The 14441-nt window shown below is 35.2% G+C and overlaps 1 protein-coding gene across 1 annotated transcript in view; it reads left to right on the top strand.

Annotated features, from left to right (window-relative positions):
* The window catches only part of ATP2B1 (ATPase plasma membrane Ca2+ transporting 1), a 133708-nt gene that overhangs the window by 91648 nt on the left and 27619 nt on the right, over window positions 1-14441 (top strand). The window contains exons 7-12 of the mRNA XM_007449112.1: window positions 567-605; window positions 1360-1521; window positions 3036-3250; window positions 5654-5896; window positions 7324-7565; window positions 10142-10379. Coding sequence (XP_007449174.1) covers window positions 567-605; window positions 1360-1521; window positions 3036-3250; window positions 5654-5896; window positions 7324-7565; window positions 10142-10379 — 1139 coding nt within the window. The remainder of the gene's footprint in view (window positions 1-566; window positions 606-1359; window positions 1522-3035; window positions 3251-5653; window positions 5897-7323; window positions 7566-10141; window positions 10380-14441) is intronic.

The following is a 14441-nucleotide window of genomic DNA, read 5'->3' on the forward strand; positions in this document are numbered from 1 at the left end:
GTTTCCTCCAAATCTAAGTGAATTGGGGGATTACCTTAACTAGTAGTTTTACTGTCTTATTTTGTACGTTCATATTCTAGTTTTACTTGCTTGCCTCCCCTATCTTTTATACATACCAATTTGGTTCTCATTCCCGTCAGAGTTCTCCTGTGTGCCGGTTGTCTTCCTATGACATTCCTTCCTCCCTCTACCCCTTCCCTTTTCCACATTCTTAGGCTTATATCTGTATTTAGTTTGAAAACCTCTTGTACCATATTTGGGTGTATTGCAGCATAAAATAGAGTAAAGTCTTATGGAGAAATCGACCAAGTATAGATGCCCCAAATTATTTTAGAGTGTCCCCCCATGGTTAAGACCTAGGGAGTGATTGAGCCAAAAGGTCATTATGGGCCAAATGCTTTCTAATCTGTACACACACACGTGCGCGCGCGCACACACACACACACACACACACACACACCATTGTGTAACAGTTCTGTTATAGAAATGTGAGCTACCTTTGCATAATTTAACATGGCTGTATTCATTTCTTTTGGAAAGCTTTAATTCCCATTTTGTTCCTACAGATAAGAAACAAGACGGAGCTATTGAGAATCGCAACAAAGGTAAATTCAGGAGGATAAAAGTACACTTAGCTTGTTCTCATTATATCCACAAATACATCTCTTGTGTACTGTATTCATCCAAAAGTAGGATATATACGGAAAATTAACAATCTGTATTACTTGGGTGACTGTCTCTTGTCAGTGCCTGACTCATGCTGCCTTTACAATGTTAATAAGACTTTAATTATGACCTGTGGTAGTAAGCTTAGAAAGGTCCAGATGTAGGTAACTTTAAACTTAAGTATTTCAGTGTTTTATCATTGGTTACAATATGATTGCTAGCAAAAATGCATAAGAAACAAAATATAAAATGTAAATTTTTTTGCAGCTATTTAATAGTCTGTAAGCATATGTGCATTTCTCTATATGTGTGGTCCTACATAATGTTCTACATTATGGTCATAACTTATGTGGGAGGGATTTATGGTGTTTGGAATGAGTCTCATTATCTAACACAACACAACAGGAAGAAAAATGATTTGGTATTTAGCTCTTTCAGGACCCTGTATTTCTTCTTATGCCTCATCCCTATTTCCTAGCTCAACATTCTCGAATCTGGTACAGAGTTTCAAAACCTAGTGTCACTAATTGTCGTATTTTCCCTGGGTAGGCACAGACATACACAGGAAGCTAAATGTTTAAAATTTTGTGTTTCTATAAGAAGTTGATTTTTTTTCCCCAAAATTGCTTGAAAATGTTAACAGTTACGTGTGCCTTTAAAATGTAGTGAAGTTATATTTGCTCTTCAATGTAGCAAAAGCCCAGGATGGTGCAGCCATGGAAATGCAGCCTTTGAAGAGTGAAGAAGGTGGAGATGGTGATGAAAAAGACAAAAAGAAAGCAAATCTGCCAAAAAAGGAAAAGTCTGTTTTACAAGGGAAACTAACAAAGCTGGCTGTTCAGATTGGCAAAGCAGGTATGATATATACGAGAAAATAAGATGTTTTGTTTTAAAATATGCTGCCTTTCTATTTAAAAATCATCTCTGACACGCTTAAGACTGGAAATCATTGCTTTGTGAGTGGAAGAGGAGTTAAAAATATTTTCAGTTTTATCTACAGTGTACTAGGCCTTTGAGTTACTGTGGATCCTCATAATATTTTGCAGCTTGGGAACTGTTATCCTCATTTTATGTAGAGGGAGTGTCCTCTGTCAACTAGCTAATAAATAAGTGGTCAGGTTAGGATTAGCGCCTAAGGCTGCTCAAATTCACAAGCCCGCACACTCCTCTCTGAATTTCTGGGAGCAATAGAGAGAGGGTTTAGCAGTGAGGTTACTCCGTAAAGACTACCCAGCTATATTTTAATAAAAAGAAATTTCATCACACATTTTCTTATCTTTTTTCTGACTATGAAAAAAAAATTAAGTGTGTGTTTTTCTAAAAGTTATAGTTAACTTAAATTGAATGGATTAGTTAGAGTTAGAATGGATCATCCTGGTGAGGCTGAAGTTATAAATTACAACCATCACTAGAAAACACCTGTTAACAGAACTCCTCTTCAGAGGAAATAAAACAGAGCTTTAGCTAAAAACATAGCATGCCCTTCAGTAGTATCATCTTTATGAAAGAACACGTGTGGGCTAAATCAGACTACACTATTAAAGTCACTTACGTTGCATCATTCTGTTACTTCTTAGGACTATGTTGGAAAAAGTTAATTTTTGCTTCCATCCTCAAAAAGCTTATTATCTAATAGCAAATATATGCTTTTGATAATATGTAGCCAAATGGTAATACTGACTCATACAGTGTTGGGGAAAAGGGTGGATTTAAGATGGTCATGGTATTTTAGTAGACATTGAATTGGATTTTTAGACCCAGATAGGTGGACATGCCTTATTTTGTTAATACTCATTTATAAGGGGCTAAATATCCCACAAAACAGAAAGGTGTAAATGATTTGTAACATATGATTAACTGTTGGTTTGCTAAGTTAATAAAGCAGTAAGGATAGATGAAAAAAATTAAGTAATTTTGGTAATTTGTGTTTTTTCGTAAAAAACATGGGGTTCGGTATTTAATTCCAGGTCTCCCCATTGATCAGGTTCTTATCAACTTCTCTTTTGTCATGAAAGCAGCTTGCCAATGTGTAGAGCACCAGCTTATACTAAGCTTTTGGTATTTCCTTGTCATTGCTTATTATTTTGTCTCAGCTTTAGTAGAAGACTGAAGATACAATTAAGTCTAGAAAAGAATCATAAACACTTTTTTCCCACTTCTCCTGGGTTTTGGGACTATACTTGGAAGCAGAAATTAAATCTGATAAAGTCAAGTGATGAGTTAAGCACAAGAAAGGATGTAACAATTTCTCAGTGAAATTAAAATAAATATCACCAAAGTAGTTCTAATTCTTCCAGTGGCTAATATGTAACTGACCATGAATCATGTCTAGAATATTTAATAATTACATTTTCCTTCTTTTTATATAGGTTTATTGATGTCTGCCATCACAGTTATCATTCTCGTATTATATTTTGTAATTGATACATTCTGGGTTCAGAAGAGACCATGGCTTGCTGAGTGCACACCGATTTACATACAGTATTTTGTGAAGTTCTTCATTATTGGAGTTACGGTTTTAGTGGTAGCAGTGCCAGAAGGTCTTCCACTTGCAGTCACTATCTCACTGGCTTATTCAGTCAAGGTAAGTAGAAAAGAAAGTCTCAGCTGGTGTAGAAAATGTACAGCTGGTTGCCCTTTTCTCTTGGGCTCTGGAACTAGGGGATTTCCATAAACTTACACTGTTTCTTTAGCGCTGCCATTGATTCCCCTCTCCTCCCCCCCAGTTGAAGATCTCTGCATCGAGACCTATACATTCCTGGGATGGCAGACTTGACACAAAGCTAAGCATAACTCTGCTGGGGAAGGTTCTAGCTTAAATTTCCTCATTTGAGAGTTATGTTGTCCTGTCCCCTCCTGTTTCCAATCTATAACATTGAAGTAAGCATGTTTGTCATTTGCCTGTGGTACAAGAGCAGAGACGTTTACTTGAATCCAAACGTCTAAGGCCTCCTCGTTTCTACACTTGGACCCTCATGACCCCACGGTCCTGCCTTCACATGGTAGACTCATGTTTCTAAAAAATAATTCAGATCATCTCGTTTCCTTTTATAAAACCCTCCAGTGGCTTCTTGTCAGAATGAAATCCAAGGCTCCTTGCTATGGCCTGCAGGGCCCTGCCCCATCTGGCCTTTGCTTTCCTCTGGTGTTCATCTCCCACCTCTCTCTCCCGCTCTGGTCCAGCCTCACCAGCCTTCCTGCTGTTTCTCAAATACCCCAACCCTGTTCTCACTTCAGGACCCTTGTGTTCCTTCCTTTGAATCATCAGCTGTCTAACTTTACTCAGGTCTCTTCACATGTCACCTTCTCTGACCACTCGATTTACAGTAGCTAACTCCTCCTTGTTCTTAGTAGAATGCTGAAAGAATGAGCTTCAGTGGCTTTGCTAGCTGCTGGTTACCTAAAGGAATATTCTGTTTGAAGATTATTAATCTACTTTTTAATCAATTTTATATCTTATATGGAAAAGATGGCTTCACATGTAAAATTATACCTGATGAAAGAATGCTGCTCTTATCAATTTTCTAATATTAATTAATATTTCTCCTTAAGTAGTACTGCTGACAGAGAGCAACACAAAGTAATTGGTCATAGTTTCTGCTCCAGCACTCTCATCTTCAGTGTTCCCAAGAATTTTCAACAGATGTGTCATGATAAGAATATTTTTTGCTTACTGTTTGAGTTTATTTTCAGGCATTTCACATCTTTTATTTCAAAAGTAAAATGGTAAATGTGTCAGAGTAGTAATGAAATACAGTGTAATCATCTATTTGATGTTTTAAAATAATTAGAAATAATTGGGGTAAACATAAGTTTTAGACACATGGGTAAAATCAGTCATTTTATCAATACAGACGTTAGTTCACTTTGAATAGTCATTGATGATATTAATTTTTCAATTGATCAAAAAGATATAGACAGGATTGATTTGCAGTCCTTTCATAGAAAATAAATGAGAGCATTTTTCTTTAAGTTTTTATTAAATGTTTATTTTAGCCCAAATGTTACCAGTCACTTTTCTTTTCATTGAGGTGTGGTCCTTATGGCTCCTCTGTTAGTATTTGGCAAAACTGAACACATTTTCTTTACTGCCGAACTTCCTTCTTTTAATGTTCAGTATTAATGTAAATCACAGTAATCTTCCTTCCCCATATTTATTTCTTCAAGGAATCAGTTTCTTGCAGTATCTTGCATATTAGTAGTCACAGAACATACTTTGTAAAATAACTCTACAGGTTTTAACCCATTCCAGGTATGTTTTAAGAATCAGTTATCAAGCATTTTAACCTAAATGCTTTTTGGAGCTACAGTGAAACTCTTGGTTTTTTTAGAAACGGTCTTTTTCTTTTAAATAAGAGGAAGGGGGTGATCCTGAGGATGAGAAGACCAAGTGTACCAGCATATGGAAAAGATTAAAATGATCCTTTCTGGTTTTGTTATGTTACCTCAGTCTATCAGAGTCAAAAGAAAACAAATAAAGTCAGGCAGCTAGCTACATGCCCACAAACTCTATATTTAACTGATGATAAGCTACTTTTTCCTTGGTGACTGATACTAGAATCTTTTGTTTTCCACTTAATAAGGAGACTTAATCCTTACATGTTATATACTCTTACATGGCTGTAAGTACCTCTGTACTTAGAGTACAAATTATTATAGCTCTTGTAATTTGAGGACACTTCACAGAAGTGTTGGAGGCATATAGTCAACATGATTTGCACATGGGTACAGGTATCTGTATTCATTTACTAGATTATGTTATGTAGTGGGGAAATGATTGAAACCACTGAAAGCTAGTACTCTGTTTAGCTTATTTGAATAGGTGAAATATACTAAATTCTTCCAGTATTAAGTCGGTGCTTTATACTGTGTATCCATGTAAAGTTGGGAGTTTTAGTTCTGATTTTAAAGCCGTTTGTAATCATTTTAGTATAATGAGGTCATTGGTTTTATATGTAGCTTAACTACTTTTTTTTGGTCACTGTAGAAAATGATGAAAGATAATAATTTAGTGAGGCATCTGGATGCTTGTGAAACCATGGGAAATGCTACAGCTATTTGTTCAGATAAAACAGGAACATTGACAATGAACAGAATGACCGTTGTTCAAGCTTACATAAATGAAAAACATTATAAAAAGATTCCTGAACCAGAAGCTATTCCACCAAATATTTTGTCCTACCTTGTAACAGGACTTTCTGTGAATTGTGCTTATACATCAAAAATATTGGTAAGCTTTCTTTAATAATTAATTTAGATATGAAAATTAATTTTTCAATTTGTGATGATTTGACTGTATGTAGCTATTTAAGCTCTATCATTACTATTTATAAATTGAAGAAATGGATTGTGTTGTTTTTAAAAGGCATATATCCATATACTGTATTTAATTTTCTTTTGATACAATTTGTGTTACTAGTAAGATCTGTTGATCAACATATACATTCTGTTTATTTGTATTTTTCTTCTCCTGTATTTTGAATTTCCTGCGTTTAGAAACTCTTGAGCCTAACAACCAGAATAAGTCCTTAATTTTAAATTTTTACTTTGCTCGTTTTGTGAAAGACTAGTCTATCTTACTATAGAAAGTTAACTCAATTTACTAGAGAAGATTTTGAAACTAGATTTCAACTTAAAATAATATGTTGTATATATGCTTGCTATATGCTCTGTTTGGTTTCTCAGTAGATCCTACCCATAAGGTGATCCTTAAACCTTTTGGGACTAACTGAATAAAGTAATTCTAGACTTGTACTACCTTAGAATAAAATATTTTTAACTTCGCAAGTTTTAAAAGTCTTATTTGTAACATAAAGCATGAAATTGTTTGGCTGATGTGTGTTCTAGTGATTTGTGGGTGAATACCATAAACAAAATTAGTATTTCATGAATTGGATTATTGGACTGGAAAGTTATGAGATCTTGATTCTAGATCTAGCTTTGCCTTAGCTGAAAGTCTGAGCTTTACTTTCTTCAATTGTTGTTTTTTTTTTTAACATCTCTATTGGAGTATAATTGCTTTACAGTGGTGTGTTAGTTTCTGCTTTCTTCAGTTGTTAAGTAAAGATGGTTACATCTGCCCTTAATACTGTTGTGATGATTACATAAGAAGGTATTTGTGAAGATACTATGAAGGAAATAAAGTTTTTATATATATTTAAGTCAACAGTGCTTCATTTTAATGCTTATACTTTTATTTTAAGCCATAAAAATTGGTAACATAGATTTAATTTTGAATTATTTAATGTAAACATTCAGTGAAAACAAGAGAAAAGGAAAGGAATTAAAATTTCTTAAGTCCCATATGTGTCAGGAACCAACTTTAAAAGTTACATTTCTTATTTAATTCTTGGGTCATAAGAGCTCCTATTTTCTAGATGCTGAAGCCAAGGACCACAGCAGTTGGGTAATTTGCCAAAAGTTCACATAGCTAGTAACTGGCAGGGCTGAGATTGGAATCCATGTCATCTTTGCTCCAGAGCTTCTTTCTCCCTTACTTTTTCTATGTCCCTCTTTGAAATGCTAAAACTAATAGAAGTTTTCTATATAATTTCTGTATAATTTTGTTTTAGAATGTCTCGTTCTGTTTTACATTATTAATTAAACTGTCGTAGAGAAACAAGATGATACTAGCTTCTAAACCTTTTTTTCTTATAGCCACCAGAGAAAGAGGGTGGATTACCGCGTCATGTTGGTAATAAAACTGAATGTGCCTTGTTGGGACTTCTTTTGGATTTAAAACGGGATTATCAGGATGTTAGAAATGAAATACCAGAAGAAGCACTGTACAAAGTCTACACCTTCAATTCTGTTAGAAAGTCCATGAGTACTGTCCTGAAAAATTCAGATGGAAGTTATCGAATATTCAGCAAGGGTGCATCTGAGATAATTCTGAAAAAGTAAGAGTAAAATGCTTAGATGAATAATTTGCTAACTATAGTTGCTTTATGAAATATCTACTATGTTAATATTGTTGCTATTTTCTTTTTCTGAATATCAGGCATTTGCTAGGACCTTGGAATTTTTTAGTATATTTTAATGGTATCGCTCTTTTGCCCAGGGTATTCTGTCATTTTCATACTCCAGCTTCTTTTATTTCTTAGTATTTTGCTACAGGGAAAATAAGCCCATTACATTCAATCTGGTAGGTTTAGTGAAGTGAACATTGATATTTGTTCTTAAACGTGTTGACTCCATTGTTATGTAGGATCATGAAAAATAAAAGCCTTCTGGGAAGAAAAACTGCAGTTTATGTCTTCAACACTGCGTTGTAGATAGTGATGAATGAATTATATATTAGTTTTTAGAACAGCAAAGCATTAAAACTAGATCTTGAGAATCCTTTTATATCAGAGTGAGGTTTTATCATATTTATGCTGCTGCAGCATCGTATTTAAATATCTGCTGTCATTTTGAATGGTAATCTTTTCTTTTGTACTGTCCTTATACACACCAGTCGCCTCAATTTTGACATCACATGTTTATGTATAATTTCCCTAATGCTTATTTTTTATTACAGGTGTTAAAATTATTTTGATTTTTTTTTAAATTCCAGTAGAGAAACAGAAAACTTTTTTTTTTAATTAAGAGCATTTTTGGAAAATTAGAACTCACTTGAAATTGTAATATTGAAAATATTTCCAATTTTAATTAGCTTATATGTGGATTATAATCCAGTGTTATCTTAATGAACACTTGTCAGATTATAATCTAACAGGTTTAAGAGAAAATACATATAAATGAAAATGCAGAATATAACAGATGTACACAAAGTTTTAAGATGAGAGGTCATACTATGAAGGGTGTAGCATTTAAGATAGGTGGTATGAAGTAAGATCAAGTTGAAGGAAGCCACATTGGAGGGAAGGAAGTGGGAATATGCAGACCATATTGGGGGAATAGCTAATAGTCATACAGTGCAGTTGAGTGTTGATGGGCTTTTGTGGCACACAGGACATCTTTCTTCCCTTTACATATGCTTGGTTATCTGATTTCTGTGAAATGTTAGAAATCTTGCATCGTGGCTTGCTGGGAAGCAGGTAGATGGTATGGGGGAGATTTTTCAATCAAAACCAAATCAGGCTTTGGCTCTTCTGCAACTAAGTAGTTTTGGGATGCTGGGAAGATTCTTCCTTTGGCTTCCATTTTCCTTCACTGAAAAAGAGGATGATGACCACCAGTTCTAAGACACTGAGATAAAATAATGCCTGAAAAACATCCAGCATGGAGTATATTAAGTATACAATAACTCTTTCCACTCTTTTTGTTGTGGAGTCTCTTAAATGTTAGCCTGAGCAGTTAAAACAGTTAAGTAGGCCAGATAATGCAGCTGAAGAATTTTTTTCATCAGGTAGCAGAATGAGCATAGCTGTGGGACTGAGGATAATTCTTGCATCAGGGAATAAGGTGGGTTGGGGTTGGGGGGAAGGATGGACTGGAGACCAATATCATTTAAAAGCCTATTTACAGTAGCTCTGGCTTGAAGTAAGAGCCAAAAGAAGGCAGTAGAGTAGCAGGGGGAATAGAAAGGAGAGGAAACATTCGGAAGACTGTTCAGAGGACAAATACATAGGACTTAGGAGCTAATACTATATAGATGATGAGGAGAAAGGAAGTATTCAGGTGAGAGTTTAGACTTAACATTGAAATTATTGGGAGTAATGTTGATGTCTGTTCAATGGGCAGTGAGGAGACAGCCTTTAGTCTTGCATGCAGTAAGTGTAAGGTACGGTACAACATCTGAGTAGACTCAGAGTGGAAAGCTTTGGAAAACGATCAAAACAGAAGATGGGGATTTGGGAATCACCTGCCTAGAAGCAGGAGGCAGTGGCATCACCAAGGGAGAGGAACATAAAGAGGCAATGTGAAAAAATAAACTTTAAATAGGGAAGTATACAGTGTAACTTTTATTTACTACACAGTTAAAGAGTGGTAGTTAGTTTCACTGAAACTAAAACTATTTTGGCTTTATCTCTCTCATTCTAATAGAGTGCTTATTTTAACAGTAAGTTATTTTTTTTCTTTCATGGTTAAAGCAATATAGGTGATGAAACAGCATCTCAGGTAAGGGTTGATTGAACGTGGCTTTTTACTTTAAAAGAAGGAAATATCTGGAAATTTTGTGTTAATTAAAGTTAATGTCTTATTCTGCACCAAAATGGACAGGCATATAGTTTATTCTTCTCTGCCACTAGGGTTTTTTGTGAAAATTTAGAAGCCCTGCATTTCCAAAAGAGAAGTGTCTAAAGTAACTTGAATGGAGAATGGTCTAGTGAGAACCATAAAAAGAGAAGTGTATTTTGTAAAGGGGAGGGTGAAAAGTGAATATGATTTAAGTCTGTAAAAACACAACATATGTAATTCTCTGAATTCCAGATAATCAGATTCCATGATTCTAGCCCTTCCAGTTCACTTAAATGGCATTAACCATTATTTTTGTTAATTATTGATGTTTGGATTCAACGTTTCCTTATAGGTGTTTCAAAATCTTGAGTGCTAATGGTGAGGCAAAAGTATTCAGACCAAGGGACCGTGATGATATTGTAAAAACTGTGATTGAACCGATGGCATCAGAAGGCTTGAGAACCATATGTCTTGCATTCAGAGATTTCCCAGCAGGAGAACCAGAACCAGAATGGGATAATGAAAATGATATTGTCACCGGCCTTACATGCATTGCTGTTGTGGGGATTGAAGATCCTGTGAGACCTGAGGTGGTGAAACATTCTGTGTTCTGCATGTGCAGAAGGCACTAACTGTAACCAGTTTTCTAGTAAACTTCTTAGTGTTTGTGATTTTATTTCTCTCCTATGTGAATCCAAGATAAGTGAAATAATAGTGCTTGTGATGCATGTGCTACCTGTTTATGGTTTTTAATTAGATAACTTCTCTTTGGGATCCTGTATGTTTATAGCATAACCAGTGCCTTGAACTGGGTCAGTTTTTTCAATTGATACTTATATTAAATTACATAATAAATGCCATTAAGTTATTTGTTTTCATGGTCTGTAGTCCAGCACTGTCCAATAGGACTTTCTGCAACCATAGAATTGTTCTGTGTTGTTTCATATCATAGCTACTAGCCACATGTGACTACTGAGATTTTGAGGTGTATAGCTAGTGCAACTGAGAAACTAAATTAAAAAAAAATTTTTTTCAATTTATATTTAAACATCTTGCTACCATACTGGACAGTCTGCAGCTCTAGACTTTGCTTTTCTTCTTTAAATCTTTTTTTTTTTTTTAAGTTTATTGAGCAACTGCTGTGTGCCAGCAACTATGCTAAGATACTGGAGACATAAAGATTTTTGAGATCTGGTTCCTGGCCTCAAAGAAGTCACTGTCCTGGGCAGGGATGGACAAACACATAATTATAACCAGGATGTTAGTACATAGTTAGATACATATGCAGAGCATGTTATATGAGCACAGAACATGAGCCCCCAACCTTCTAAAGTAATTATATCTTTTTATTGCATTCTTACTGTGTGCCACATATTATGCCAAGTGCTTTACATGTATTATTTCATTTAATAGTCACCTCTGAGTTATAAGTATTATTAACTTATTTGAAAGTTGAAAAAAAATTGAGATGTATAGAGGTTAGCTCTAGACATTAGAGCTAGTGTGTTCAAACCCAGGTCTGTATAAAATACATGTGATTAAAAGGCCACACTGTGTTATGTTAACCATGAGAGGGGTCAAGTAAGACTTCCTAGAGGTTAATTGCCTGATTTGAGTCTCAAAGGATGAAGAGGTATTGGCTAGACCAAGAGAGAGAGTGAGCAGTAAGCACCTTGTGAGCAAAGAAGCAACATGAATAAAAGCACAAAGGCAAAAACAGCTTTTGTTCAGTGGCTGTCATCAACTAATTGATTCAACATCCAGTGTGTAGTGCCAGGCACTCTTCTAGGAACTGGAAATACTGCACTAAGCAGAATAATTATGAAACTTATACTCTAGAGAGGTAACACAACAGATAAATATATAAAGTGATAGGTACATAGGCAGTATGCCAAGTGAAGACACATCCTGTGAGGAATAAGACTTGGTCCCTGCCCTCATAGGCCTTATATTCTAGTTGGCGTGGGGTAGCAGGGGAGCATCAGATATGACTATTACAAGTGTGATAAAGGCTATAAAGGATATGCACAGGGTGATAAAATAAAGATAACAGGACCACATTAAGGATCTCTGAAGATGTAACATTTGAGTTGAGGTCTGATGGCTAAAAGTGAGCCAGCCATGTAAATAGCCGCAAGAACACTATTCCAGAAAAATGGCACAAAAAATACAGGATCCTTGAGGCGAGAAAGTATTTAGATTTTCAGAGGTGGAAAGGAGGCCAGCGTGGCTGTAAGTTTGGACAAGAAGGGGCAGACGAGATTATCTTTGGCCTTACTAGGCAATAAGGGCTCTGAATTTTATTCTGAAATTCAGTGGGAAGTCGTTGAAGAAATTCAGGCTGGGAAGTGACATGATTCATGTTGTTAAAATAGTATTTGGGGTACTATGTAAGAAATGAATTAAAAAGAGGAGTAGAAGGAGGGAACCCAATGAGATTATTGCAGTGATCCCAGGCAAGAGATGACCATGGCTTAGAGCTACAATTGTGGCAGGGAAGATGGAAAGAAAGGTGTGATTTTAAAGTAAATAGAGGTAGAACCAATAGGAATGAATATGTTGGGTTTGGATATACTCTTTTTGACATTGTTGCGATCTCTGAAACATCCAGTTGTATGTCAAGCAGGCACTTGAACCTAGAAGCCTGAAAGTGAAGTAGGCTGGAGAATTCACATATGAGGCTAAAGGAGATCTCTTGAGGGAAGTGTGTAGCTAGAGCAGTAAGCATAGGACTGAGATATCTCTACAATTAGATATCTTCTGGAGGAGTGGGGAATCAGTCTCCAACTTGCATAACTGAGTGGCTAGTAGATGGTATTACCAATGTAATAAGAGAGTCAGACGAAGCTGCCTATTTTAGAGATCAAGTTTGGGATTCTGGAGTTTCAAATGCTTATGAAATGTCCAGGTGGATCATGTTTGCCAACCTTTGGTCAAAGGAAAACCATTTGAAGTTTTATACATTGATTTATGGCTTAAATCTTATCTAAATATAATACTAAATCAGGATGTTTTCAACTTTTGTCCTTTGGAAAATGTGTTGCTCATTTTGTGTTCTTAGCACTGAGGTTGATGGACAGTTTTATCTTTTTTAGAAAATGTAAGTGGCAATTAATTTCTTCAGTATCACAAAATGAGATGAGTGCTTTCATACTAAAATGAGACAATCTAATAGGACGTAGCTTTCCCAAGTGGGTCTTCTGGACTGTACAGTTCTGATGTAGAGAATCTTGATTAATTAGATATCTAGAATAAATCCAGCTTTATTGCGTATGCATAGATAAACAAGATGCTTGGCTTCTCCAGTTTATCTGTAAAAGTGGAGGTAGTTTGTAAGTTTTAAGTGGAAGTATTTGGTGGTTAGTGGACTATTAATAAATTTAGTTTACTTTCTTAAATATTATTTGCCACATAGCTTTAACCAAGACCAGTTTCTGCCTCTTATTCATTGTTTTCTATTCCAAATGATCTCAGGGTACCACCCAGTGAGTGCTAAGATGGAGAAATCTGGGTTACTTTCTATCTCAAATGAGAAGTGAGAAATACATTTATACAGCAGACCAGTGTTTTCAAAATCAGATATTGATTTTTTTAAACAATAGAGGGATGTATAATATGAAAGCACAGTTCTGTCTAGGTAGGCCATGAAAGCTCCCAGAGATGTTACATTTACACTGTTTACAATAGAAGTCACAAACAGCGTATAGGCCAAAGTTAGCCTTCAATCAAGTTATCTGTGGACTATGTATGTGTGTGTGTGTGTGTGTGTTTAAAACATCAGGTTTGAGAGAGTACACACAAATCTGGGTTTCTGCTTTCTCGAAATTATAGATTCTGTCAACATTTCCACTGTGATAAAAAAAAAAAAAACAGACTAGAGCTGAGTGCTCTTCTATTAGGATTGTCTTGGATTTGTCACTTTCAGTGTTTTTTCCTCATTTCTGTTACCTGCATGACCCTGTGGGTATTTGCATTTGCGGCTTCTGTTCTAGTAGGATCGACATGGATTTTCTGGTTAGAGAAGAACAGGAAAGGATTTTCTAGGCCAAGAGAATTACAGAAGCAGAGGCACAAAAATAATACATTGATTATTCGTCTATCAAGCTGTGTATAGTAGGAAAAAAAATTTAGATAAATCTAGGAAACTACTTTTTTTAAAAATTCTTTTGTGAAACACAACCATGATACTTAAAACTTTTAACAATAATTCCTAAATATTCATTATTTTTAAAATTTCCTAAATTGTGTCACAAATATTTATTCAAATCAGGATCCAAAATCCACACATTAAATTTATGGCCATGACTCTCAAGTCTCTTTTAATCTAAAGGATGTATAGGTTTCCTCCCTTTTCCATTCTTGCAATTTCTCTGTCAAAGAACAAATTGTTTTTTTCTTTCAATTAGCAAGTAAACTATTGTTTCTTTGGAAATTATTTGTAGAAGGACATGTGTCCTGGAGAGTATTCTACATTCTATAATAGATTTTGCCAGTTGGCATTCCTTCTATTTCCGGTGAACTGGTAGTTAGATCTAGAGTAGGGTTTCCAGATAAAATACAGGACACCCAATTAAATTTGCATTTCACCTAAACAATGAATTTTTTTTAAGTGTAAGGGTGCTCAATAGTGCAATATTTGGTCATCTTGTATC

Source organism: Lipotes vexillifer, unplaced genomic scaffold (genome assembly GCF_000442215.2).
Source record: "Lipotes vexillifer unplaced genomic scaffold, Lipotes_vexillifer_v1.1 scaffold415, whole genome shotgun sequence".
In the NCBI taxonomy this organism is placed as follows: Eukaryota; Metazoa; Chordata; class Mammalia; order Artiodactyla; family Lipotidae; genus Lipotes; species Lipotes vexillifer.